We start from the raw sequence: 26,526 nt of genomic DNA, 5'->3' as shown, positions 1-26,526 counted from the left end.
CGCTGGGGGAGCATGCTGGGGCGCCCCCTCCCCCCCATGCCTCCCTGGCTCGGTGACTGGTGCCTCCTGGGTCGGGGGGGAGGGGCACCCGGCCCTCCCCTCCCCCGCAGCCGATCGCCGAGCTGGAGGGGTCTGGGGGGGGCCCTCCAGCACGCTCCCCAGTGGACCCAGAAGTGGACCAGAAGTACTTCCAGTCCATTTCCAGGCTTGCAGCCGAGCATGTGCTGCCCTGCCCCCTGTGGACGCTCCATCTGCCCCAGCATTGCAGCAATCATGAGCTGCACCTGGTACCTTGAGGTATGTAGGAAAAACATTTAAAGCTATGTCTATGGCCGAATCACTGATTCTCTGAATCAACATCGAATCTTCAGATTCGGATTTGGCTGAATCGAATCGGGGACAGTGATCTGAATCAATTAATCAAATCACTGTCCCCTAGTAAATATCACGGATATAATTAACAGTTCCAAACTTTTTAAACTAGGCAACCAAATACTTATTTAAAATGTACAAATTTAAAAGAATGAACAGTTACTTAAATTTAGAAGCATTATTTGTCTACTGAACTCCATCTTCCATTCATGTCTATTTGCTATCGTTTTCAATCTAGTTTCACCTTTCACAATTAACAAAGATTACATAAGAAAATTATTAAGCATGGTTTACAGGTATCAGACACCTTCAAAAGAAACTAATATAGGCTCATAATCACGCCAAATCCTATGCCAAAGGATCAGATAATTTCTTCTCAATTTAAATCAAAGGCTAAAGTTGAAGAACATTTCATTTAATTAGTAAGCAGAGCAAACTATGCGCCCACCGTAATGTCCAACAGGACAGCCAACAGAAGTCCTTTTATTGATTTCAGTGGGCCTTGAGGTATGGCATTGGGTCTTGAGATATGGCTAACATTTTCCAAAAAGAAGCTGAGTGGGAGCTGGGTATCTAATTAGCCAGAAAAAGACAGTCCCATTGACTGCAAAGGAGAATAATTTGGACCTTGCCTTAAACAACTCTAAAATTATTCTAATTTAAAACCAGAAAAAGTTATGCCAAGTTTTGACATCCATCTAAATGGATTTTGCTATTTCCAGTTGTTTTAAATATTAAAAAAAGAAAAAGAATTTTGATTAGGCATGCATTTCCCCTCTATTATTTTTTAAACCTTCTTTCACGAAATAATCAAATACATTTTTTAAACATATGTGGGAAAGAAAAGCAAAGGGTTTTGATTCACACTGCCTTTAATCACCGAGGCAAATAATGTATTACTTTTTTTTTTAGTGACGTTATGTGTTGTAATAGAGTAAATTGATTTTTTTTTTTAACACAGACAACTCACAGAAGTTAGTATCACACACTAAGCAAGATGTTAACTGAGCATGCCTATTAAAAGTTATGCATGGGAATTTGCCGAGTAATGGGCCCAATATTGACTTTAAATTAGTATTGGCAAAAGGCTCCTGAGATTGGGAAGATGATCTTAACTGTAACAAAGCTCTAAATATAGCTATGTAACAACTGGGAACAATTTAAAAATGTACAGCAGATGAGGCCAATGGACCAGCCACATGGTACTCGCACAAAATGGTAAACCAGTTAACACAAAACAGCAAGCAGCAGCAGTTTATTTTGACAATACATTAACCACAAATTGGTATGCAACTGAATTTAGGATTTCAAAGAACATCATGTAGTATATGCACATTGCTAGAGTTTTTGTTTAATACTGCGTTTTAGGCACATAATACATTTCCTATGTTCCAAACTGATATTAGAATCTGTCCTTACATTAGACATCTAAAATATGAGGGAAAAAACCTGTAAGTGCATCTTAGTCTGCATGAAGGCTAGGCCAATGTAAAAAGCCAGCTCAGTCTGTTCTATTAGTAGAAAGGTATAACAGCACTTTGCAAAATTCTACCCGGCTAGACCAAGTAAGGAACAGTTAGAGTGTTTCTCGAGGGGGCTGGAGGGAAAATGAGCAAATAGAACAGCACCACTTCTTCCAACATAATCGTAGTATGAGACTAAGTACATTTTTGCCCTGTGCAATTTGATAGATTGTAAAACTATGATCGTGCATGGCTATATTAACACATGGTCTCATAATGCAAAGGCACCACACTCTGAAGACTATAAACATTGAGACTGGATTTTGAGAACCACGCTCTTTTATTGTAGTTATGCAGTAGTTCTCTTTCAGATCATAAAAACCCTCCCTGTGTGAAACTCAGATAACTGATAAGAACAGTTCCTGAAAAAATCATGCTTTATACAACTGTTCTATTTTTGGGGGAGGGGGGGTTTATTTATGGCATAGAAAATCCCCTTTATTTTCAACACCTGAGAATCAACTGAAAAAAACCCAGATGGAACATCACAATTCTTGGGCTTAAGAAACAATTTTTTTTAAAGAAGCCATAAACTCAGTTGCCACAGTAAAATGCAACAACCACAAGGGAAACAAGACAGGTTAGCAATTTAAAAAATATTAGCAAAGCAGAAAATAAAACACATTTGAAATGGATGCATTAAAAAAAAGATGATTAAAAATGGGGTTAGAATTACAGCTACAGAAACCTATTTATTTTAAAAAGAGGTAAAGAAATGTAGTAAAAAGAGAGTAAGTGCCAGCCAGACAAATGAAAATGAACACCTGAAGGAAAGAACAAATTAAAAATATAAAAATACTACAGCATAGTAACAACTGTTCTCTCACACATGCAATGTAGAGTGTTTTGAATGTGGGACCCTCTTCCTAAGCGAATCTATAAACAAGGATGCTGGGTAGTTCAAACCAACAATCCTGCTCCTGTATAAGTGACACAAAATTGATGCACTTCCACATATTCCTGATCCTGCTTTTCATCTAACCTAGAAAACCTCAACGTAAATGGGACAGGAGAAAAGTTCTCTGCATATGGAAAGGTACCACAGTTGCTCTAGCTGATGGGTTTGGAATACCCAAAGTTTTTGCATTATTATATTGTGTCACTATGATTCTGTTGAACTCCTTTCTAGCAACAAAAGCCAACAATGTAGGAGTTAAAGCTACAAGATACCAGTTTGCCTCCAGTATCTGATGGGTTAATTGGCAGGGGGAGGGGAAGGCAGAGCGGAGAGCATAACAGCAGTGACTTCAGTCAAAAAATTTCCTCCTTACTGATTTTCTAGCTTTGAAATAAGCAGTTATAAAAGTTCTAAACGCTGAAAAAACATAAATCATAACCACATCAGAGCCTACTCCATTCAAATGCTACAGCTATTATGTCTGATAGTTATTAGCACAGTCAAATGACATGCCTTAATTATCTTTTTTAAACAACCTGTTTTCATAGTTAAAAAAAGTTTCTTGCACATATTTTGCTAACTGGGGGGAGGGATAACTCTGTGGCTCTCCCAATAATCCATAATTAACAGCTAAGCTCTACTACTTGTAAACATTTTACCTCTATGTGTAACAAATCTTTTCACACATGGGCAGCTCTCTGTGGAAAGTGCATTTACAGATATGCTACTCCATTGGCTCTATCCAATTATGAACCTGCATCAAATTAAATTATGAACAACCTACATCAAATTACATGTCCCAGGATGCTCCTTGATCTAGAAGGAAAATCCTATAGCAGAAAGGGAAGAACTTGCCCAGAAAGCACTCAGTCTGATTACCATGTCAGTGTGCTGGAAACCAAAGATAAAAGACAGCATACTACAACTAAATGTTCATACATAACAGATCAGAACAAACAATTTTCCCCCGCTTCCAGTAGGGTTAGAGCAGCAGCTTTATCATGAATTCTTCACCTGCTAAATAATGGACCTGGACCTGTTACAGGAAAGGTGGTACATGTGTATGGTATATGTGTTTCCCACTGTGCAGGGTCAGTATGGGAGAGGACAGCCCTCCAAGACCAACCAAAGCATCTCCTGTCAGCCAGTCCCTGATATTCTCCTGGTTATGCAAAGCTCTCAAAATAGGAAAGTCCCAAAGGAGCAGCACACTGTCAAGAAATGGGAACTATCCATAACGATTCTGATAAGGGAAGTAAGCATGAACTACGTGACTGAGCGTCAAGAGGGCAACCCAGCCCTGCTAACAAAGAGGTTCTGTTTCTGGGATCATCCAGAGGTTAGGATGAATAGGTAACCAGTAGCTGATTTCTAGGTTAAATTTTAAAAGGTTAACTTCTGTAGAAAAGGTGGAGAGGACATCAATGAAGCTTTCACTGTCGTTTCTTAGTAAATACCATTTTTCTGGTCCATAATGTTGCTCTTCTATATGTTCTGACAGAACTGCTAATTCCTGTGCTTTGAACCTTAAAAAGCACACTTTACACCAAGGCACTCTCAGCACGCTCTCTACACAAGTCAGAAATACCAGCAGACGTCTAGCACATGCACATAAGGTACCTACCCTATTACGAATATTTCCATAATCATTTGAAAATGGCAGAGAACAGCATATAAGGAATAACAATGACCCTTTTAGCATGTACAAAAACACATTCTGACCATGCCCTTCTGAACTACCTATTCACAACAGCCTGTTCAAGACGGCTACAGAGCGCCTATGCTACAAATGTATTGTTCGGTTTGAACTCCCATTCTTTTGGGGGGGGCCAAGATGACACAATTTGAGCTGTAATTTGTGTGTGTGTGTACAAGACAAGGGGTTTCATAAACACAGCCTGCAGTACAAATAAGATAAGATGCAGCACTTCTTTCAATGCTAAAAAACACTTTTCATACTATTTAGTGCCTTTTACTAATTGCTTTGTCCAAAATATTTGCAAGTTTGTGTGGTTATCAGTTTACCACAGCAGCTAATAATTTGGAAGTGTATAAGCAGGTTGTGTTTTGTTAAGGAGCTAGCTGTTAAGGCTGCAGATTTCTTCACAGCATATCCACTAATTTGTACCAAACCAGATACACTCTGAATATGAGTAAAAGGTGTTTTGTGTTACTAGCTCCCACAAAGTTCAATGTGTATCATAAATGTAACTGCACTGTACAGTACTGATCTCAACAAGCCTTACCTTTTTCTGCAACATCCTCTAAAAGACATTTCTAAAACTGATATCCAAAGGTATGAAGGAAGATCTAATCCATTCTACACATATATTGTATATTTTGAATGTTTAATATTAAAATAGATTTCTAAAACAGTGATTTTCCCTTAACAGCCTACCTCAAAAGATACGCCTATATCCTCAATATTTTGTTACTGCATAACTGAATAAGCTGACCATTAAGTTAGCAGCGTGCTTCACTATATTAAATTAAGCCCTAAATGATCAAAAATATTTTTAAGCTAACAAAGTTAAACAACTTGACAAGTTTTAATATAATTACAATGAGCATCTGTGTTTGGTGGATATGGAGTGAAAATCTGCATCATAGAAATGGTTACCAACTGCTTTTTAAAAAATCTGGTATTTTAAAAGCACACCTGGTACCTAGTAAATAAAGTTAAGGACCTGTTAAGAACTGCAGTGAAGAGTTTGTTCTTTACAGATTGCAGCAAGTCTGAGTTGAGGAAGTTCTGACAGATGCAAAATGTACACCTGTTGCAGGCGCACATACAGCGTAACCGGGCATGGCTGCGGAAACACACAGAAGGACAGGAATTGAAATTTTGTTTATAAAACCAGGCACATGTAGGGCTGTGCCAAAACCAAGAGATTTAGGAATAAATTAGTTACATTTGAAAGAGGAAAAGAAAGGAGTTGGGCAGGCAAGGGCAAAACTACAGCTGTGCAGAATGTCATGGCTGACTATTTTTCGTTGTCAACACATTGACAATACTTCCCTACACATGGATGAAAACTAGAAAGCAAACATTAATGAAAATGTTTGCTATACTATAGTCATCTTTAAACTCAGTGTCAGAAAAGCTTAAATGAAAAAAAAGCCTCTGCACAGCAATAGATAACACCCTCTTCCCACATAAAGGAAAAAAATGGAGTAAGCCACATCTATGCTTAAACACATTTTATTTTACAAAGTGACAACTACCCCTACTACCTCCCCTCCCTCAATACGCACATGCTGGAAAACCAGGGGAGAAGCAAGGGATATCTAGGACAAATAGTTGAAGCCATAAATTTTTAAATAATTGCTAATGTTCTAGTACTTTCAAATAAACCAAATTAAGAGAAAGAAACATTACTGATCTCATTCAAGAGGTTTCTTGCAAAGGAGTCTAGACTTCTGAGTAAAGAGTACTTTACCCCTAATTAATTTAAAACCAACGCCAGCTGTCATACTAGAATCCACCTGCTATTACATACACTTAGTTCACCATACATAGAGCTCTACCCACCAAATAAAGAGGGATGTAAACTGTGCCTAGCAACAGAGTGAGATGTGTAGTGAGAAGGAATGTGATCTTAAACATATTAAATCTGAAGTCTGAAAAAGGTCTGAGAGACTACAGAACCAGGGTTGTATGGAACAGAAACACAGCTCTCAGATGATTTGTGAACTAAAGAGATGTACGCTATTTAATACATAGAGATAATTAACCCATAAAATGACAGGCAGGGCATATCAATGGAATTATCGCACACCAAGTGGTGTTAGAAATCTTAACCAACCACAGACTTGAACTGTAATCATCATTACTTCATTTTTTTTAAACGGCTATACCTTGAAACTAATAAACAGCCCTGGGTCAGTCAAATCAATGATCATTAATACCACTTTAAATAAGTAGGGTGAGCTATGAATTTGTAATTGCAATTTCTTTCTCTAACTAAAATAACTGCCAATATATTGCAACTGCACCATTTTAGTACAACATAGATTTGCACTTCACTGTTAACAGTAATGTTATAAAATTTATATTTTGTTGCATCAGTTATTCAAAGACTGATAGCTATTTAGTATTTGAGCAAACAGAAAATCACTACGTATAACATTTCTAGATAAAGGGTACTAAAATGTAGACTCAGGGCTACATTTTTAAGGTATTTAGACAATTACATCACTTTAAAATGATCAGCCCTCAGTGACTTTCAGTTGTGAAATATGGTGCTTACCCTTATTACTATTAGAAACTGTATATGCACACAAAAAAGGAAAACTCAAATGCATGCATTTACTAGACATTGAAAAGCCTGGGTATTTTGCCACTCATAGCCATTCTGAAACTACCAGGACCTCCAGATACTTTGAAGCTGGATTCAACAGGGCAGAGCACCTACAGTTCCATTTGAAATTAGTGGGAAGTATGGGTGCTTTGTACCTTTAAAAATCATCCTCAGGTATGTGTATGAAATAGCTTTTATCTTAGTAATGATGCTCACTTATTAATATAAAATGTCTTCAAAAGTAATATTCCCAAAACTTATTACTAGTATACTATAGGGGACCCTAATCTCCTCTGTATGTGCTCATAGCTTCCCATTGACAATTAATGGCCATGAATTATGTATGCCCCCATGGAAAGAACAGAACCCTGTGTCTTTACAGGATACAGATATGTATGTTCTAAATTTATTAAGTAAATTCAGAAAACAGAAACAATGGATTTGCCAGAAAAAAAAATCATACGGGAGCAATCTCTACCATGCATTACAGTATTTTAAAGATAATCTGTTGAAATGATCTAAGTGTCTCTATTGGTTTACCGTTTAATTCATTGTGGTCACTGTAACACCTCTCTCTGTTGCTAAACAGCTTAAATGAGGCAGAGTTTCATCCTTAAGGCTAACAATGGCATGCAGTGTTGTCATGACCCATGCACTATGAGAAGAATGATGCTTCTGGTACTTACGGATACATGGCCATAGTTGTCAGTTTAACAAAGATATCCTTACTCGGTGCTTCAAGGGTGTTACATGTAAAGGCTTGTGGTGGAGGCATTTTGTGTTTCTTGCAGAAGTCTGCAGGAGAAATGCTATATTCCTGTCTCACTTCGTGTAGATCTGACTTTGCAGCTACCACTAAGCAAGGTGTTCTGCTATCCATGAAGTGTTGCTGCAAATTTAATGGAAAACAAAGGGAGAAAGTAACAATGAAAGTACTCCACAAAACCTAGAACAGTCTTGTTCTTAATGGTTCACGGGACAAAACTATAAAATATTCGTAGATATCGTTGAGCAACACTAGAATAAAAATATTCTGTATAGGCAGCTAACCCATAGTAACTGAATCCCCTAGTCCACAATATATTCGAATGCATTATCTTCTTATAAATCAATATTCTCTTATATATTAACTGGGAGATTATCAGAAGAACTGACAACCAAAATCAATTTTACTCTGATTAACCTATGTAGAGAAACAGATAAAAGATACAAACCTTAAAAATCCTGGCACAGTATTCAAAGGATTTGGGGTTATTGACATCATACACCAGGCAGACAACATCACATATGGTCTCATCATCACATAAAAATTCAGAATCACTAACATCATGTAACTGGAAAAGAGGAAGGAAAAAGATTTGATATCATAGAGTTTCTTTGATTGCAAAGCTTGCTTTTTTATGGCTTGATTTTATTTTGTATTGAGTTTAATTCATATAAATATGCAGAACAGATGGGACTGACACACAATAGCTAGAACTAACATAATACAAATATTGAGAACGTACAATATAGCTAGGACATGACTCGCCACCACCATATCTGAAAAACAATCACAATAATCTCCGTATAAAGAAATACATCTGCTTATACCATATAAAGCTTTATTTTCCATGCAGTCTAGCTCCAGTCCTTGAGTAAAGCACTAACCAAAATTTGCAAGACAAATGAGTTGCATATTACGATGAATAAAAGCTACAGCAAGATAAATCTTTGAATGTATTTCTGTTTTACAAAGTATTTCATTTATTGAAGACTATTAACAGTCATTCTGCACGTTCATCTACTAGTACTTCAGAGGTCAGTCATCCATGTGACAAGTTTTCATTTTAACAAGGTAAATTCCTTGCTGTGTTTTCCCTTATTCTGTCTCATTAAGGATCACTAGGTATGCAAACAGGCCCAAGGGCAAGCACACTCCCCACTGCGTCCTAGAAAAGGACAGCCTACAACTCTTTAACTGCTACAGTGGCTAATTCTATCTAGCATCTTTAAAAATAAAAGGAATTAAATTTTACTGCTTATTTAGACACAAGGAACAAATCTTCTTTTCTGTATATGAAGTGCCTTTTACTACTAGTAAAGTATCATCTCTCCCCCGTACTTGGAATTTCAGATGTAAGAATCGGACTGAATGCCGTCTCCTTCCTATTATTGAAAAGGTAATAGAAAAGAGAGGAAAAGGTAGGAAAACATCTATTGCAACAAACTGATATTAAGCTGCAAATGAAGTTTGTTGTGATTACAGGGGCTTAATGGAATGTGATGACTAGTCTACACATTAAAATCAGACAGAGCTGGCTCTATGCTTACAAGATGGAGTTTTCATTCCATGCATATGTTAAATTTGGGAAGTTCACTGCTTTCTAAGACTGGATAATTAGGTTTGAGATAATTAAGAAATGCTGAGATAATTAGGATATAACAAATTATAACAGGAATCAAACAACATAAATGTAATTAAGAACCTGTACATCTTTGAGGTTCAGGGGTAGAACAGTATAACACGCACATGAAAAACAAGAGAAAGAGCTAAAATAAGAAATCCCAAACAAGGAATTATTTTCTGAACTAAGCAGAGTCTTTTGAAATCTGGGCAATACAATTTTTTAAATCCTCATGTGTGCAACCAATCCTGAGATTGTCTTACCAGCAAGTATTTTTCTTGTCCGTATACGTAGACTGTATTAATTGCATAGTACGATTTATGCTCTGCACGTATTTGCCTCTGTCTCTGAAAACACACAGAATTTAAAGATTAGACAAAAGCAGTAATTTCTGCCACAGGCTGCTCCTGTTTAACAAGAAAAAACTGTACAGGCATCTTGCTATGTAAAATTTCATACAATACTAGTAAATGTATAGCAATAGTGCATTTTGTAAAAATAATGATGCAACAAAGATTTAATCCATAACTAATGCACAGGGAAGTGAACAAAGCAATATTGCCACACAGTAACTATTCACTTACTTGATAAATTGTATCAATTGAAAATGTTTCAATCCATGATGGTTTTCCCCACATTTGGTGCTAACTAGTGAAGTTGTACATGCTGCTCATTAAGATTTGTTATCTAAATTTAACTCACAAAGCATGTATTAAAAAGAAAAAACCTCTTACCATTAGGTTTCTTCCAAGAAGTGCCTGAAGAACTCCATTTTTCCCACAGCCTTTCATCCCAACAACATTGCACCGAAAGACATTTCTTTGAGTCTGCTTTTTCTGGAGGTCTATCTTTTTATCTCTAGTTACTTTTGAAAAGAGCATACTTTACAAGATGCAAATATTTTACAAGATACATCAACAGAACAACAGACATTTGGTACTGCTACAAACTGGATAAATGAAATAGATTACTATACTGGATAAATGGAACTATTTCATTAGCATTTGGTTTTATTATTAAAATAAAAATTAAAAAAACCCAATCAAATTGTGTTCAGCAACAGGATTTACTATTATTGCTTGTCAGCAATTTACTAAATCACAGAAAAATGAGTCAATTATGCACAAGTTCTCAAGGGCAAAACTAGTATTAAAGTATTAGCAGTATCATCTATATCATCAAATAGCAAGACTATTTGAAACAAAACTGATTAAAATTGATGGCTCTTGAGTACAATGTAACACCTTTCTTTCAACTGAAGTGAGGACCTACATAAAGTTTCCACACACAGTGTTTTTGGTTAAATGGTGTGCATCATATTTGAAATGTTTCCAACATTTTTGCCTAATTGTGCTAATTTATACCACCTTATTTTATCTTTTGTTCATCAAATTACTGAGCCATATCTAAATCAATTATCTCAACTACATTAGTCTGTCTGATGCATTTGCAATGGCAAAACATTCTTAAAAAGCAGTTTCATAAACAGAAATTCTATCTAGATTTCAGAATATCAGTTAGGAGTGGTGGCTTTATCCAGACTATGCTAGTGACCTCTGTGGAAACTTAAGGCAGTTTACTTGGCTTCTGTCTGTCTTAGAACAGATCTGTAATTGAAACCTCCACACAGTTTATACCAAACACTTACAGAAAAAAATAAAATCAACAGCCTACAGACTGCTTCTTAGTTCATGCTGGATTAATCTTTTCATATGGTAAATGCTTTGTAAAAGCCACGCATTTTTTAACTTTTATTAATTTAATTGAAGTGATCAGTAGGATATTATTCCTTTCAAAAATATTGACTCATATGTCTAAGTTCTAAGCAGAAAAGGGGAAAAGAACCATATGCAGCACATTTTATTTACACTCAATTTACTGCTTGACAAAACAATTGCTTGAATGAAACTCCTAGCAGGTTTTGCTTCCAAAAATTACCTGTAAGTGCTGATGCCTGAGACTCTTGCTCTGTCAGTATTGAATAGCCCAAATAACCTAGGTATTCCAGACAGCGCTGTACATCTAAATACGTAGTTAATCTAAAACAGAAGAGAGCATTATCAATTTTCTGTAACATTAAAGAACTTGTATCGCATGCATCTCAACTGGCTGAAACAAAGTATTCCTGATGCCAGGCAGTACTGAAGGACACAAATTAATGGTCACAGGTGTAAAACTCCATAGTCATGACACTAAGAAAACAGTCCTTGCCGAGCTCTAACCAATCATGACAACAACCTACACAATGAGGTTTTCCCTATCCTAAGGGGACCATGAGTGTGGCGTCTCCCCCTTACATTTCCAATGCCTTTTCTAGGTGAAAAAAAAGGAGACAGCAACATTTTAAAAATTTATAGGAGGTATACACTGATTATTAAAAAGTAGAAAATTTATGATCAGATCTATTTCACAGAGATTTTCAAATAGTGGAGTCTAGAAACAAGCACTGGATCCTGTCTAAAAAAACCCAGAACAGGCTGCATTTATCCATGGAGGTGATCTGGAAATGGTTCTAAAAGCTTTATTGCTTTGGCCTCTTTCTCAGCTGTTAGCTTGCTTCCTTTCCACATAATATCTGGAAGAGTTTATGTCAGTAGTGACCTAGGCAGGACTATAGTGAACAGGAAGAAACGTAGTAATTCTAGATTAGTCTCCTCATACACTTTCACTCCCATTAACTGCCAGGTGAGGTACAAAGTTACAATCTGTACAATCTTGGTGAGGCTCAGTACTAAAGTATCAGATAGCATGACCCACGTAGAAAGAGAGTTTAGAGGATTAAGAGGCTGATAGCTGGTATAACGGTGCTGGAGACCAGGACTGATTTGCATTGGCTGAGCTGCACAGCAAGGCTTGTAGACTTTTCTCCGCGCTACACCTGGCTGCAATCAGCAATAATGGTCTCCTACAGGACTAGCCGGGCACCAAACAAAGCTAACAGTGCTTATTACTACCAAGACCAGCTACATACGTGTGTTTCTCTAATTCAGTCATACAGACGTGCCAGAATTACAGCTCGGCAAAACTGCTTGCAAATTTTCAAAGACAAGGCAGAGTCAGTCAGAAAGAGCAACCAGAAAATGACCTCCAGCTTGCTGAGGAACAACCGATCTCAGCCAAGGAGGTGGTAACAAGGCAGAAGTAATTAAGTATACCTTTCCTGAGACTCTGACAGCTAGGCCAAGCATCAACACATTTATAATGCAAGCTAATCTCCATTAAGGGAACAGACAAACTTCTTTAAGGGTTGAAAATAAATAAAACAGTTTCATAATAGAAAGAACATTCTACTAGCAAGAAATTTAATTAGATCTCTATTATAGTATAACCTTTGCTTTTGTCTTTAAAAACAAAAGAAGGGTTGTGCATTTAACTGAGAACTACTATAAACTGTCCGAATATGGTTACTACAGACAACTTATCCATCTGTAACATGCATCTCTCTGGTTTTGGAAACACAATGTTTATAGACAGTTGACAGAACTGCAGCAGCAGTCCAGTTTATATATAATTCGACTTGAAAATCACACCACCACATTATGGCACCTTCATTAGCATAGTTTTTTAGAAGAAGGCAATGAAGAAGATTAAAAATTTTTAATCAATGTCTACCTCTACACCAACACTTTTCAGATGTCTCTAGTACACGCATCATTATATTCTTAAACAAGATTTACACAGCTGTGAAATAAAGTATGCTATGAAATAAAGTTCTGTAGGTTCTTTATCTTATCAAATGAAGTCCTCCATGGAATGCCAACATTAAGTCTTTCAGCAATGAAAGCTAAAAACATGCAATGCACCATACTTACGTCCACTGAGAGAGAAATCCTTGGTACGTAATCCAACCCCTTTCATTTGTACAAACAGTGTTGTTGACATCAGGCCCCCATGGCATGTAAGGGAAGACTTTGAACAAATCTTTGAGTTCTTCAGGAGACAAAGCACAATCTCTGTCCTGATATATGCATATAATGAGACAAATAGTACTGATAAAGTTCATGTGTCTTCCCAAACCATGTTTGTAAAAACATGCAAAATTAAGGGATGTGTTGTCAGGGACTGAATGGCCTAAAAAACCAGTGGCACAGTAGAGAACTTTTCTTCTCATGTTCACATTTCTGAATCTAGCAGGTCACAAGGAACCGAAACTAAGTTAAGGATTTAGGGCAGATAAAGTAACTGAAAGAAAGCAGAATTCTCCTTTTATACACTGGTGTAACTTCACCTTAAACCAACAAAGAGCACTTTTGCTGATATAGTTTATAACAGGTTTCCTAAACAAAATAACTATATTGAAAAAAACCTTATTTTGCCAATATAGCTGTGTCTACACATTGCTGTCATAAAAATGTTATCAAAACCCCAGGCCCTGATGCCATGTTAATCTACTTGCAAGTTTCTAAAACAAATCATATCTTAGTAATACAAGAGAAGTCAAAATTCCTTTGACTTGGAAAGAAAAAAACAAATTAAAAAAATAAGTAAGAATAATGAATGCATAAATGCCACAACCATTAAAATACTGTCTCTTTGTTAAAACGTTTTTTCCCCAGAGGGTCTTTACTCCAAGGATATGCACTGTCATTTCTAATATTCCTGAAGTGTGTGCATAAAATAAATACTATTCTAAATATGATTTTAAAATAAAAATATTCTTTCCTGCTTTAAGTATTCTCTCATTGATCAATGCAACAGTAAATAGGGTAGCAAGAACTATGCCCTACATAGGGAAGGAAGGGTTCATGTATCCATCCTCATATTTCTGCTTCTTTATTATAGGAGATGCTGCCCATTGATTCCAAGAAAAGAAAAGTATCCTTGGTCCAAGAGAATTAAGAGCATAGAGGGAGAAGCCACGTAGGAAATCCCAGGAATAACCAACTTCAGCAAAAAGTTTAGCCTTCATTTTGTTCTGCTTTTAGAGCCAATAAAGCCCAGGAAGCAGATACGTTGGCAACACATAGAGACTTTCATAAACAGTATGGTAACCAAAGACATCTACAATTTGAACAGAAGGGAGACGGTTGACTTCAACATTAGCTCTCTGATACAAAACACTGAATAGGTTCCATATGCCACATTAAAGATTAACATTAGTTCATAAGTTTTGAGTTTAAAAAATGAAACAGATTCACTTTCATATTGTTTATAACAAAATATTAATAATTCAACTCCTATTGCAAGCTTTAAAAAAATCTTAATTCCTTGACAACAGGGGTTTTGTTGCTAAGAGTTAGTAGAAAGCTATTTTGGATATTATACAAACTATGTGTAAATGAGATTAAAAACTTACCAAATCATGTTTATCAAAAATGCTTTGGAGAAACAAATATGCATGGTGATTCAACTCTGTTGTGCAGTCAGGAGGAATTTTCAACCTGTTTATTAAAAAAGACCAAAAAATTCAGTCACATCATATATCTTCCAAGATATAAATCTGCAACAAACACATAACATTTCAGTTTCTTTATACAGTTTCTCTGAAGAGAACAAAGACAGCGTGATTTATCAGGAATTCTAAAATCATTCGTAATATAAAACATTTTTAGATATAACAGAAATATCCCGCAACTTTCTGAGATACGAAGCTAGGATTCTCAAAACAGAATAAGGGAATTAGTCCACCTAACTTCCCTAAGAGCCTCTGAAAAGCCTAAATGAGTTAAATGTTATAAGAAAAGGCAGGACAGTTTTAGATCCATTCCTACTATTTCTTTCCCTCTAAGAGAAAGGATAATTAAGTGCCATGTCCTGGTCATAAGCTGATTAAACAGGGTTTATGGAAGAAGTTTTCCCCTCCTGCCATCTCACTCCTACACAGCACTGTGTATTGAAAGACAGGGGTTTAAAGGAAACCAAATACTGCCAGGACAGGATTCTCAAGTGACTGGAACACCATCTGATGTAGCATGTCAAATCTGGATCTTTCTGCTCTTCGTATGCAATGAGTAGCAGAAAGTGGGTGGGCAACTGTGTGAAATTTTAAGGTTTTAGCTATTACTGGGCTCCAAGAGGAAAGTAACTGGAAAGGACTCTGTTGATTTTTGCCACTGTTGTATTAGACTCTTAGCGTATAAGCCTAGGGGAAGTGACATGTCAAGAGGCTGCATATGTTCCATATTGTATCCACATCATTTCAACATTACTAGAAAGACTGGAGTTGTGCTTTTAAGTAAAGATGTAACCAATGTAACAATCTACCTTTCCTTGGACAAAAGGATGAAACAAGTCCAAATATTTAAAGTTAAAAATGGAAATTAAACAAAAGAGCACATACGGAGGAAACAAATACTCTGGCGTGAGCTCTAAATCATCATCATAGCCAAAACGACGTAATACTGTCCAGGTTGTTTCATGTCTTCCTCGCTGAATAAAAAGTGTGTGTAGAAAAAGAAAACCTGAAATTAAATGACAGTTCTTAAGACTCTGAAGGTGTTGATACACTTAATATTTTAATAGTTTTTCTTTGAAGGTATCAACATAAGAGTACAAACTAAATACAGGAGACATTCAGGCTAAATACACATATATAATATATACAAAATCTCTATAAAACATTATTTTCTGTATCTTCTATTTTTACAATTATAATAACTCCATAATTGAACCTCCCTGATGAAATAGTAATTTGAAAATCACCATATTAACATTTGCTTTCTAGGTTTTAATAAAATACTGATGCTAAAATACATATTTTCAATTTGTATCAAGCTTACAGTTTCTGTCCATTCAAAATGTGAAGAATGAATCATTCAGCAAGAATTTCTGGACAGCAGAGGTACACTGATACATTGGTCCATATCAGATCAGCACTGATAAAAGGAAAATTGACATTATAGGCAATCAGCTTTTTTTGGTCAGTGTAGCCGATAATGCCACCAATAAATGCCACGTGCACGAGAGCAGCTGTAGCATGGATGCGGCCAGAAACGCAGCCTGGCAGCTTGGAGGAGAGCAGAATCCAGCCCGTAAGTTTGTGGGGGAGGGAGGAGGTGTGGGGTGGGGGTGGTGCAAATCGAGGCCCCTACAATGAGGAAGGGAGTGGGGCTGGGGCATGGGCAGGAACTGCCCAACTGGGGTGGGACATGGTGCAGGATGGAGGAATGGGAGGCTTGTAACGGCGAGGTGGCTCCCTGCCACTGCTTGCAATCCAGGGGAGGCATGTGGCCCCCGGATTTGTACACGGGGTGAGGCCAGACTGCCTGCTGTGGGGTTAGGACCAAGGGCTGTGCCGGCCTCTTCCTGGCAGTGGGGGCTGTGCCAGAGCTGCGCTTGGGGTGGGCAGGGGCAGGTCATGGTGACATTGGAAGGGAGAGCTATGGGATGGGCTACAGCCACCCCAAAATTCCCCATAGTTGCCTCATAGTCCTCCTCCCAGTACCACTGCCACCTGCAGCCCAAAGCCTACAGTGGGCAGCCCACCCTTGCCCCGCACACAAATCTGGGGGGCACATGCCCTCCATACTTCTGCTGGGGGTGTGCGCAGTGATGGCCTATGGCTCCATCCCATGCCCCGCCCTGCCCCAGCCCCACTCCCCCTCTCACTGTGGGGGCCTCGATCTGCCCCTTCCATGGCCCTTTCCCCCACAGACTTACTGGCCAGATGCTGCTCTCCGAGATACCGAGCTGCATATTGGCAATGGGACTGGCTGATATGGCTGGTTAATAATCAGCCATAGGTATCAGCCAAAAAAAATCTTTACTGGTGCATCCCAGTTTGAAAGCATACATTAGCTTTTTTATGCCAAGATTTTATATAATATGAAGGATAATTGTTTGTTTAAGTACTTTCTCCATCTTGCTGAAAATTTAGATTACTTTTCCACATGAATCCATGTATGATTTATAAAAGCTACAGCTAGATTACAGTATTTTCCCTACTATTTCTCACTGGTGAGACTCTAGAAGAGGTAGCACTAGGGGATATGTTAAATTACCATCTGCACAACAGTGTAGTAAAAATGTGGGCATATACCAACATCTTAAACCAGTACTGCCACCAGTGAAACCTACACAGTAGGCATGCACCAAGATAGATTTTTTGGGCCGATACCAATAGTTGATTTTTAACAAGCCCTATCAGCCAATACCAATCCGATTGCTGATATGCGGTCTGGCAGCTTGAAGAGCAGTGTCTGGCTAGTAAGTCTGTTGTGGTGGAAGGAGTGGGGGAGAGAAGGAGCTTGGGGGTAGCAGTTTGAAGCCCCTGCGGTGAGGGAGCGAGTGGACCAGGGGCAGGGGCTGCCCAGTCGGGGCAGGATGGACCCATGGCTCGTCCAGGAGTTGTGGGGAGAGGGGGTGGTTCCTGCCACTGCATGCACCCCAGGAGGGCATAGGGGCTATGTGCCCCTAGATCTGCACGCAGGGCAAGGGTGGGGTGCCACTATGGGCCAGGGCCAGGGCTGCGTCAAGATCTTCCTGGTGGGAGTGTTGGGCTGGGATGCACTCGGGGAGGGCAGCATTGCTACGCAGCAGCACTGGTAAGGGGCTAAGGTGGGGGGAGGGGGCCTGCAGCCACCCCAAAATTTGCTGTAGCCCCCCAAGCCCTTCCTCCCAGCACTGCCGCTCCAAGCACAGCCTGGCCCAAACCCCGCTGAGAAAAGCTTGGTGCAGCCCCAGCCACAGCCTGCAGCAGCAGCTTGCCCTCACCCCGCGCAGAGATGCAGAGGCACATGCCCCTCATGCCTTCTCAGGGTGCATGAAGTGGTGGGAGCCACATCTCTCCCCCACCCTGGACAAGTCACAGCTCTGTCCTGTGCCCTGCTCCGTCTCTCCAGTGCCTGCCCCAGCCCCACTCCCTCCCTCACCTCAGGGACCTCAATCTACCCACGCTCCTTCCCCCACAATAGATTTACCAGCTGGAAGCTGCTCTCCACGCCACCAGGCTGTGCTCCTCACTGCCTGTGTGCTGTGCTGCAGCTGCATGCATGCACAGGGCATTTACCAACCACATTATAGGCGACATCAGGCAAAAAAAAGCTGATTACCAATACAGTCAATTTTCCTTATATCAGTGCCAATCTGATACGGAACCAATGTATCGGTACATCCCTACTACACAGCCTATACTAAAAAGTAACTGCAGAAATACCTACAAGAGATTCTTCAAATCAGTACACTTAATTCAAACATTTTAATTCCTTATGAATCCTCCACTGTGGCATCAATGATCCTCCTTCCTTCACCCTCATTATTCCTCAGTTTTTAACCCTCAGTTTGTCTCTGGTATACTGTTTATGTCCAGCTCTCGGGGTCTATAGAGTGAACAACCTTTATCAGTAGATTACACAAGGTTCTTTCCTTTAATTAACTTTAAGTATATCTGTTAAGAATTAAATAGTGCCTACCTTTTAATGTTAATCCATTGTCGGCAACTCCATCACTTAGATTTTTCCTGACTACATTCTTTACATCCTCCAGTGCTTGAGGTGCTAATGGTGTATTAAAACATATTCTCTAACAAATGAGGGGGGAAAACCATGTTAGAGACACTGAGTACTAAACAACAGGAAGTCCTGCACAAAACACAATCCTAAAAGCAACGTTAAGCTAAACAGTAGGGGCAATCCAAGCAAACTAACTCAAAGCAGAGCAGACAGGACGTTTCCTTGCTACTTAGTACTGCCTGGCACGTATGAAGAGCAAAACAGGCCAGGATATCTGCTACTTGCCTCAGTTTCCAAGATGGTTAAAGAATCACAGCAACCTGAGAAGGGACAGGAGTTTAAAAGAAACTGAAAGTATAGTACTGGAATCCCTCAAGACCTTATTTGAACTTGCCTTAATTACTCAGTGCAGGTATCCATGGAGAAAGTCTGTTTTTGTTTTTCATGACTGTTGTAATTTGCACATTCAATTGACAAAAGATGGATGTTCAGCTGAACTAAAAACCATGGCAACAGCTAATTAAAAACCTTTCCTCTGAATTTCATTTTTTAGAGATATGAAAGTTGAATTCAGAGTTCCATATCAGAGATCTTAAGCCTCATTTTGCTTTCCCTATTGTCATACTTCTAACTCCCATTTTCACAGCAGCATGTCACTAAGACTCGTGGTTTGTTATAGGAATTTCGTATGCAAACATGATTTATATAAGGTAAGATTCTGTTTTACCCAGTGAGGATGTGTAAGGATCTGCCATCTGACACACACAAGAGAAAACAATCTTAATGGGGATAATACTGGAAGTATTAGTCTCTCAAAGGGCTAGCCTACAGCCTTTTCTTAAATCTACACGTAGTACACCATGCACTATTCTAACAAGCTGTCTGCTGTGGCAGAACCTGCTATATGCACACCCTTGGATCTCAAGGCTAAAGTCTGGCCAAGTCATTACACTCCTTTGTTCCCCATTAAAAGGCTTAATCTTAGCCAAAAGAGTTTAACTATTAAACACCTGAAATGTCACAAAGTGATTCAGCTTGTTGTCATAGTGTTATATAGTTGAACATGAAGAAAAGAGAAGTAATCATAATTACAGGAACCTACCTGAAAGAAGTTGAGCTCTGCATCACTGAGAGTGCCATCGTTATCCTGATCAGAGATCCTGAATATGCGTGTGAGAGCTTTTATGCAGGCAGGTTTCATCTACAGATTAAAAGCAAAAATTTAATATTTTTTTAGCTTCAATATAAGAATATTGCACTAGTTGACATCACCAGAGAATTCAAAGAGATGCTGGTGCTTCAGTGGTTGTTTTGTTTTACATTTTCAGAATGGAAATTCATGTAATTAATAGTATAAGAAAGGAAACCCAGCATTGGCATATTTATATCTGGAAACAGATCAAAATCAACTTCTTATTGTCAGTTATATAATACCCTGGATCTATCTTTGTAGGCTCAAAAAGGCAGTAGTTGAGTAATCAAAAATCAGTTCTCACGTGAAAAATGGCAATCTGGAGTGCAAAAAAATCTGGAGAAAATCTGCTAGCCATTCTATAAACCCACTAAAGAGCACTAAATTATTAGGTTCACTGTAAGATATTCTGTTTAAAATTAATGCAGCAGAATCTATTTAAATGATCAGAACAGACAACAGTCTTCTGTGCAAATGAAGTTAAATTTAATGCTGCACAAAAATAAAATTAAAATTAATGGCTCCTGAGCTACATTCAGCTCTAACTGAACAAAGAACAGATCTTGTTCAGGTGGTTCAAACAGGGTTTTAAGAAGAGGCCAGGAGAACATCATTGACATGAATGCTCATTATATCATTTGCCCATTAGACAAAGCACCAAATATGGGATGGCACTGCAGGGGCAGTGAACATTAGAAAAGAAGGGGTAATTCCCTCCCAACATGTAGGAAAATGAGGGGAAAGGAAAACCTTTCCCACCTCCCAGCTACAGAGTGATGAAGAATGGGTGAAAAGAAAAATCTCAATGATATTATTATACCAGCATAACACAACGCTGACATGTGGTTACAATGTCATTACACACTGATACCATGCAAAGTCAACATCGCTCTTCTGTGCTGACTTTTCTACAGTACTCTGTATATGAGACTGAAATGGCTTTCCCACTCTTCAGAGTGGAGCAACACCACACAAGTAGTGATAAACAGAAAGCTTAGGGATGCCATAAAAAACTACCCATATTATTCCTATTTTTATTTTAAATACCCATGTGTCTTGGTAATACATCAGACTAGCACTGAAGTGAAGTTAAACAACAAACACTCTGAATCTGCGCCTTGATAACGAGGAGCAGAATTTGGCACCAGATCATGGTATATGTGACATGATTGTATAGCTATGATTAAGCCTGATCTGAAACAAAATTAACTCATGTTTGTTTGTACATGCAATTATTTGAGAAGCAAAAATGCACATCCTTCTGTGAACTACCTCCTGGACTGGGAAAAAGTCACAGCTCTGGTGGCAGGCCAAAGGTGTAATGGAGCTGGAATGTGATGACTGACAATTATGCAGAAATAATCAAACATGAAAATACACCCTGATGTAAAGAAAAAAAAAAGCAAAAAAATACAACAATTATCACTGTATTACTTTAACATAAGTCTTCTGAAAGGGTTTGACAAAATTCACTTGGTTACTACCACATCCATTTGCACTGGTTTAAAGAACAAAGTACCTCTTTTTCCTCTGGGCAATAGAGAGGCCCTGTAGGATGAAGAACAGCTTTTTGTGCATAATAAAACAGTTCAGATATATTCTTCAAGTTTTTGGCCGAACACTGAAAAAGAAATCTTTAAATTAGTTTGTTAACTGTTTTGAATACCTGGTAACTTATCTGCTGGCTAAATGGGAAAAAAAAGCAGGTCCTCAGTTACAAGTGCAAAAAAAACAGTCTTTGGTCTCAAGCTCCGATGCTGCAAAACCACCAACACTGTAACAGTCCTAAAGTGCTCTATCATGATTATCACACAAAACGGTAAAGTATGCATTGGTACCCTATTTTTATTTTTTTTTATTTTAGTATTAACATTTGATAGACATGCCTGTTTTGAAAAACGTGTTTTAAGAATTTCATTCTAATGAAATTTCTAAAAGCAACATGTGTTTAAGAAAAAGTCATATGATAACATGCTTTCAGCAAGATTTAATTATTTTATGACACAAGGTTTCTCTAAAAATATTTTAATGACTTTACTGATTAATATTTATATTGCAGTATTTCAAAACCATATTAATGTAATAAATAAACAATTACTAAAAGCTAACACAAGAGCCTGGGAGCAATGTGGTATTTCCATTCAAAATGGTTTCAAACATTAAAAAAAACCTTAGCATACCTCTACACAAGTTTCTATTTCTGTGTACTGGTTCATAATTGGAAGGATGGTCTCCATGCTGCTGTATTCCACTAGATCAGATTTGTTTCCAACCAAGATAAGAGGCAGTCTAAAAACAAAAGACTTATCAGACGAGATATACAAGAGACGTTAAAAGTATTTCCATCTAACTCCACGCCAGAGGAAGTTAGCAAATTAGCAATAATAGTTTCTATGATAAGACTTATATTTTCTGGGTTTTGTAACAGAAAGTTAAACAAATTAATTCAGCAATCACTTAAGCTATATGTCACTTGTCCTCAATATTTTGAAACAGTTGACCAGTTACTCTGATTTCTTATACTACCCACGGTAATGCAGAACAAAAATTATAACAGAGATGTCCAGTAGGGGTGTGTTAAGTGGGCTGTATCTGATTCAGATTTGGCCTGATTCAAAGGACAGTGATTCAATTTGCTGATTAGGATCACTGTCCCGATTCGATTTGGCTGAATCTGAAGATTTGATTGAGACACAGCTTTATATGTTTTTTCTACGTACCTCGAGGTACCAGGCGCAGCTCACGAACACTGAGATGGTGGGGCGGATGAAGCGTCCCATGAGAGCATGCAGGGGACCTTTCCATGCCTCTCCAGCTCACTGATTGGCTGCAGGGGGACCCCAGGTGCCTCCTCACACCCAGGAGGTACCAGTCACCAAGCCGGGGGGCGAGGGGGTCCCCTGTGTGCTCCATGGTGGACCCGGAAGTAGACTGGAAGTACTTCTGGTTTGCTGCTAAGCATGCAGGGAACCTCCCCCACCCCCCCAATGGAACACTCCATCCGCCCCACCATTTCAGTGTTCACAAGCCATGCCTGGTACCTCGAGGTATGTAGAAAAACATACAAAGCTGCGTCAATGACCGACTCGTCAAATCTCTCTGAATTGAATAGGAGGCTTCCGATTTGATTCAGAGAGATTAAAGGGTCTCCTGACTCTATTTGGATTTGGAGATTCGGGCCGAATCTCCTCCGAATTATATCTCTGACTGAAGCTTCACGCAGTCCTAATGTCCAGACATCCATACAATATACAACAATATAGTACTGGTGCAAAGACCTCAAAGCTGTGAAGGTTTGGTCTACTGAGTAAGTTACTTTCTACACAGCAATTTAAGTAATTCTTATGCAGCTCGCAATGACTAAGAACAAGCAGACTTGGACAATTAGCAGTCCAAGTCCCCCAGAAGCCCCAAAAGAGATTTCTTTCTTTTTCTGAGGATTTGTGTTTCTGTTTCAGACCCCTAGAAAATGAGGGTTGGAAGGAACTTCAGGTGGTCATCTAGTTTAGCCCCCTGCTCAAAGCAGGACCATCCCTAATTATTTCATCCTAGCCAAGGTTTTGTCTATCCAGGCCATCGAAACCTCTAAGGATGGAGATTCCACAACCTCTCTGGGTAGCCTGTTCCAGTGCTTTACTCCCTTCCTGGTGTGACAGTTCTTCCTAATATCCAACCTAAACTTCTCTTGCTGCAACTTGAGACCACTGTTCCTTGTTCTCTCATCTGTCACCACAAAGATCAGTCTAGCTCCATCCTCTCTGAACACCCCTTCAGGTAGCTGAAGGCTACTATGAAATCCCCCCATAGTTTTCTTTTCTCCAGACTAAATAAACCCAGATCCCTCCCCCTCCCCTCAGAAGTCACGTCCTCCAGCCTCCTAACCATTTGCATTACCCTCTGCTGGACTCTCTCAAATTTGTCCACATCCTTTTTGTAGTGGGGGGCAAGTTGAGCACCATCGGTGCAGGCTGTCAGTGAAATACAAAACACAAGGCACACTCAGTCATCTAGGTCACTGAAAATCTGCAAGAGTCCAAACCGCAAGATTTCCAATATCAACTTCTTTTTTACATGACTGAGACTCTGAATATTAACCAACCACAACCCACCACTGTGGTCCTCAGTCTTTATCACATTTCTTCTCATCTCTGAGCAAGTACCTGCTATCTTTGTCTGTTCTTTCATTGATGAGAGGAATCCATCGACTTGTTACCTAAAACAATAAACTGGTGTTAGTACATAAAATGAATATTCAAACTAATATGAGAATGAATTGCCCATAACAGACTTCAATTTGACTGGTCTTGGGAGTTGGAAGGAACATACCGTATTGTTCCGATAACAGATCTATGATCTCCAAGAGAACCATTAAAAAAAGTACACAGCTAACATGCAGAGTTGACCTATAACTGAGATCCTGACAATCTTGACTTCCATACTTGCTGTTTATGCATGTAGTAAGTATACCAGTTAGATATAAATTTCAGTGTAGTTTTTAAATATTTTTATAGCCTGTAATCCTTTGGATAGTTACCTTCATTATTTGATTCTCCCATAGCGTTTTATAATAGCAATAGCAGTTCTTTATCTGAAGTTATTTATATATTCAGAGATTTTTTTTTCCTGAAGTTGAACTGAAAAGATGGGGTCAACTTATCACTGGAACAATAATATGATACAATAATGTACACGTTTGGCCATAAGGGAATGGAAAACGAAAGGGAAAAGCATAAATTGGTTGATCGGCCAACCTTCTAGCCTACTGTAATGTGGCAAATAGGCTGAGAAGGGAATCTTAGTTGCTTCTTATCTGGGGGAATGGTGGATACAATGGAGAACCCAGAAGTGTTGACACACAAGGAATAAGAGAGTGCAACCAAAGAATGCACAGGTTGTCATTGCACCACTTCAAGTGAGATTTTTTTGCCCTTTCAATAGCCAAGAACAAAGTTTTTCACTGTGACTTCAGATATAGGAGCACAGGAGTTGCATCTTAAACAGCACATAGATCAATAAAAATTTGTTGTCATACCTTTTCAATAGAATTCTTGTTGTTAACAGCATATACTATGCAAATTACATTAGCCTAAAATGAAGAAAAGAAAAACTATTGAATCCTGAACATGCAGATTCTTATGAAGAACTGCAAACATTTAACCCAGCATAAACAACTGTATTTAAAAGAAAAATAAGAACTGCTATGGTTTTGCCCAGAGCTGTTTATATAGTTTAGCACCAGACTGATGGCTTTAACAGAACACAGAATGAAAATTGTTAAGAAATGCCCAGATTAGTTTCCATCAGAACTACCTTCCCAGATTTATATTATGTACAGAACTGTGATTCTTGGATTTGGCTACACACCATGGACAAAACACAATAGGAAGACACTACCTCTGTACAGATTGTACAAAGAGTGTATCTAAAACACTCAAAAAGGGTTGAGGGCAAGGAATGGAAGAGGATTCTTAGCAGCTCCATGAACAACCCTACTTTGGCTGATCACTATAAAAGTAATGTTACAGCAATATATTAGCAAGAATTGGGACTTGACATTATTTTGCAGCAAAAACTGCTGATCTCTTGGTCAGTTATGACCAGAAAAACCTGGTCTCTTTCCTCCTATAAGGCTGAAAAACCCATGAACCCAAACTGGCAAAAGGGGAAGAATAATATTTCTGTTCTGATCTTGTTGCAAAAGGGGAAAGCAAAACTGGCTACTTTTTGCAATGGTTACAGCGGGAGCAAAAAATTTGAGAGCATGATCGGCCCTAGCAATCGTTAAAAGATGGATTCTGTCCTAAGTAAACTGTGATAAGAGGGAGACTGCAACATGCGGTTACAGCTGTACTTCTAACCTCCAGAGGATGAGAGGACTTGCATTTGTTTCTGGCTTTCCCATCCATTTACACTTCACTCTCATCAACTTGGACTCGTGTAAATCAAATTCTGCCATTTTCTGACACAATTTTTCCCTTCACTTCACCAAATGGGAGCACTGCAGAGGCGGCCCCAAAGATAAAAATGATCCAAGTCACTGAAGAAATCCCTTCTAGGTGATAACGATAACTACTCTGCTGCATTTGCCATGGAACAGCCTCCAGACTTCCACAAACAAAGGAAAGTCTGTCAGGACTGAAGGCTTTAAAGAAAGGGTAGTGGAGGCAGTAGGGAAGGAAGAATACAAGGATTCTCCCAATTATACTGTGTACATTCAAGAGATGAAGGACTTAAAACTTCTTTCCAAGGAGTAGAAGTGAACTCAACTTGTCCTAACTCACCTGTGAGATTTCATGATAAAGCTGCTCATCAGTCTGCTCTGCTTCTGTGGTAACAGGGAAAAATGCCCATTATTATTCTGTTTTCTGAACTAGAGTAAAGATCACTGTACACCCCAAAATCCAGAGTTGAGTATTTCACACTGCTCATTCTGGGTAAGGCCGTCTGGGACATGGCCCCTTGTT

At 38.7% G+C, this 26,526-nt stretch overlaps 1 protein-coding gene across 4 annotated transcripts in view; it reads right to left on the bottom strand.

Annotated features, from left to right (window-relative positions):
* Positions 1–26,526, bottom strand: part of RHOT1 (ras homolog family member T1) — a 44,067-nt gene that overhangs the window by 3,572 nt on the left and 13,969 nt on the right. For 3 of the 4 annotated variants that reach the window (XM_090061020.1, XM_090061017.1, XM_090061018.1), the window contains exons 4-19: positions 26,344–26,387; positions 25,095–25,148; positions 24,223–24,275; positions 22,243–22,351; positions 21,582–21,683; positions 19,973–20,071; positions 18,832–18,940; positions 15,762–15,882; positions 14,778–14,862; positions 13,294–13,439; positions 11,420–11,520; positions 10,216–10,346; positions 9,745–9,828; positions 8,309–8,428; positions 7,781–7,983; positions 5,481–5,603 (exon numbers count right to left, since the gene is read on the bottom strand). In XM_090061020.1, coding sequence (XP_089917146.1) covers positions 5,481–5,603; positions 7,781–7,983; positions 8,309–8,428; positions 9,745–9,828; positions 10,216–10,346; positions 11,420–11,520; positions 13,294–13,439; positions 14,778–14,862; positions 15,762–15,882; positions 18,832–18,940; positions 19,973–20,071; positions 21,582–21,683; positions 22,243–22,351; positions 24,223–24,275; positions 25,095–25,148; positions 26,344–26,387 — 1,684 coding nt within the window. The remainder of the gene's footprint in view (positions 1–5,480; positions 5,604–7,780; positions 7,984–8,308; positions 8,429–9,744; positions 9,829–10,215; positions 10,347–11,419; positions 11,521–13,293; positions 13,440–14,777; positions 14,863–15,761; positions 15,883–18,831; positions 18,941–19,972; positions 20,072–21,581; positions 21,684–22,242; positions 22,352–24,222; positions 24,276–25,094; positions 25,149–26,343; positions 26,388–26,526) is intronic. The other variant, XM_090061019.1, reaches the window with a different exon arrangement.

This window comes from Crocodylus siamensis, chromosome 8 (genome assembly GCF_052110815.1).
Source record: "Crocodylus siamensis isolate JL-2025a chromosome 8, ASM5211081v1, whole genome shotgun sequence".
Lineage (NCBI taxonomy): Eukaryota > Metazoa > Chordata > Crocodylia > Crocodylidae > Crocodylus > Crocodylus siamensis.
Note: the sequence above shows the minus strand (reverse complement) of the source record. Positions and strands in the feature narration are given on the sequence as shown.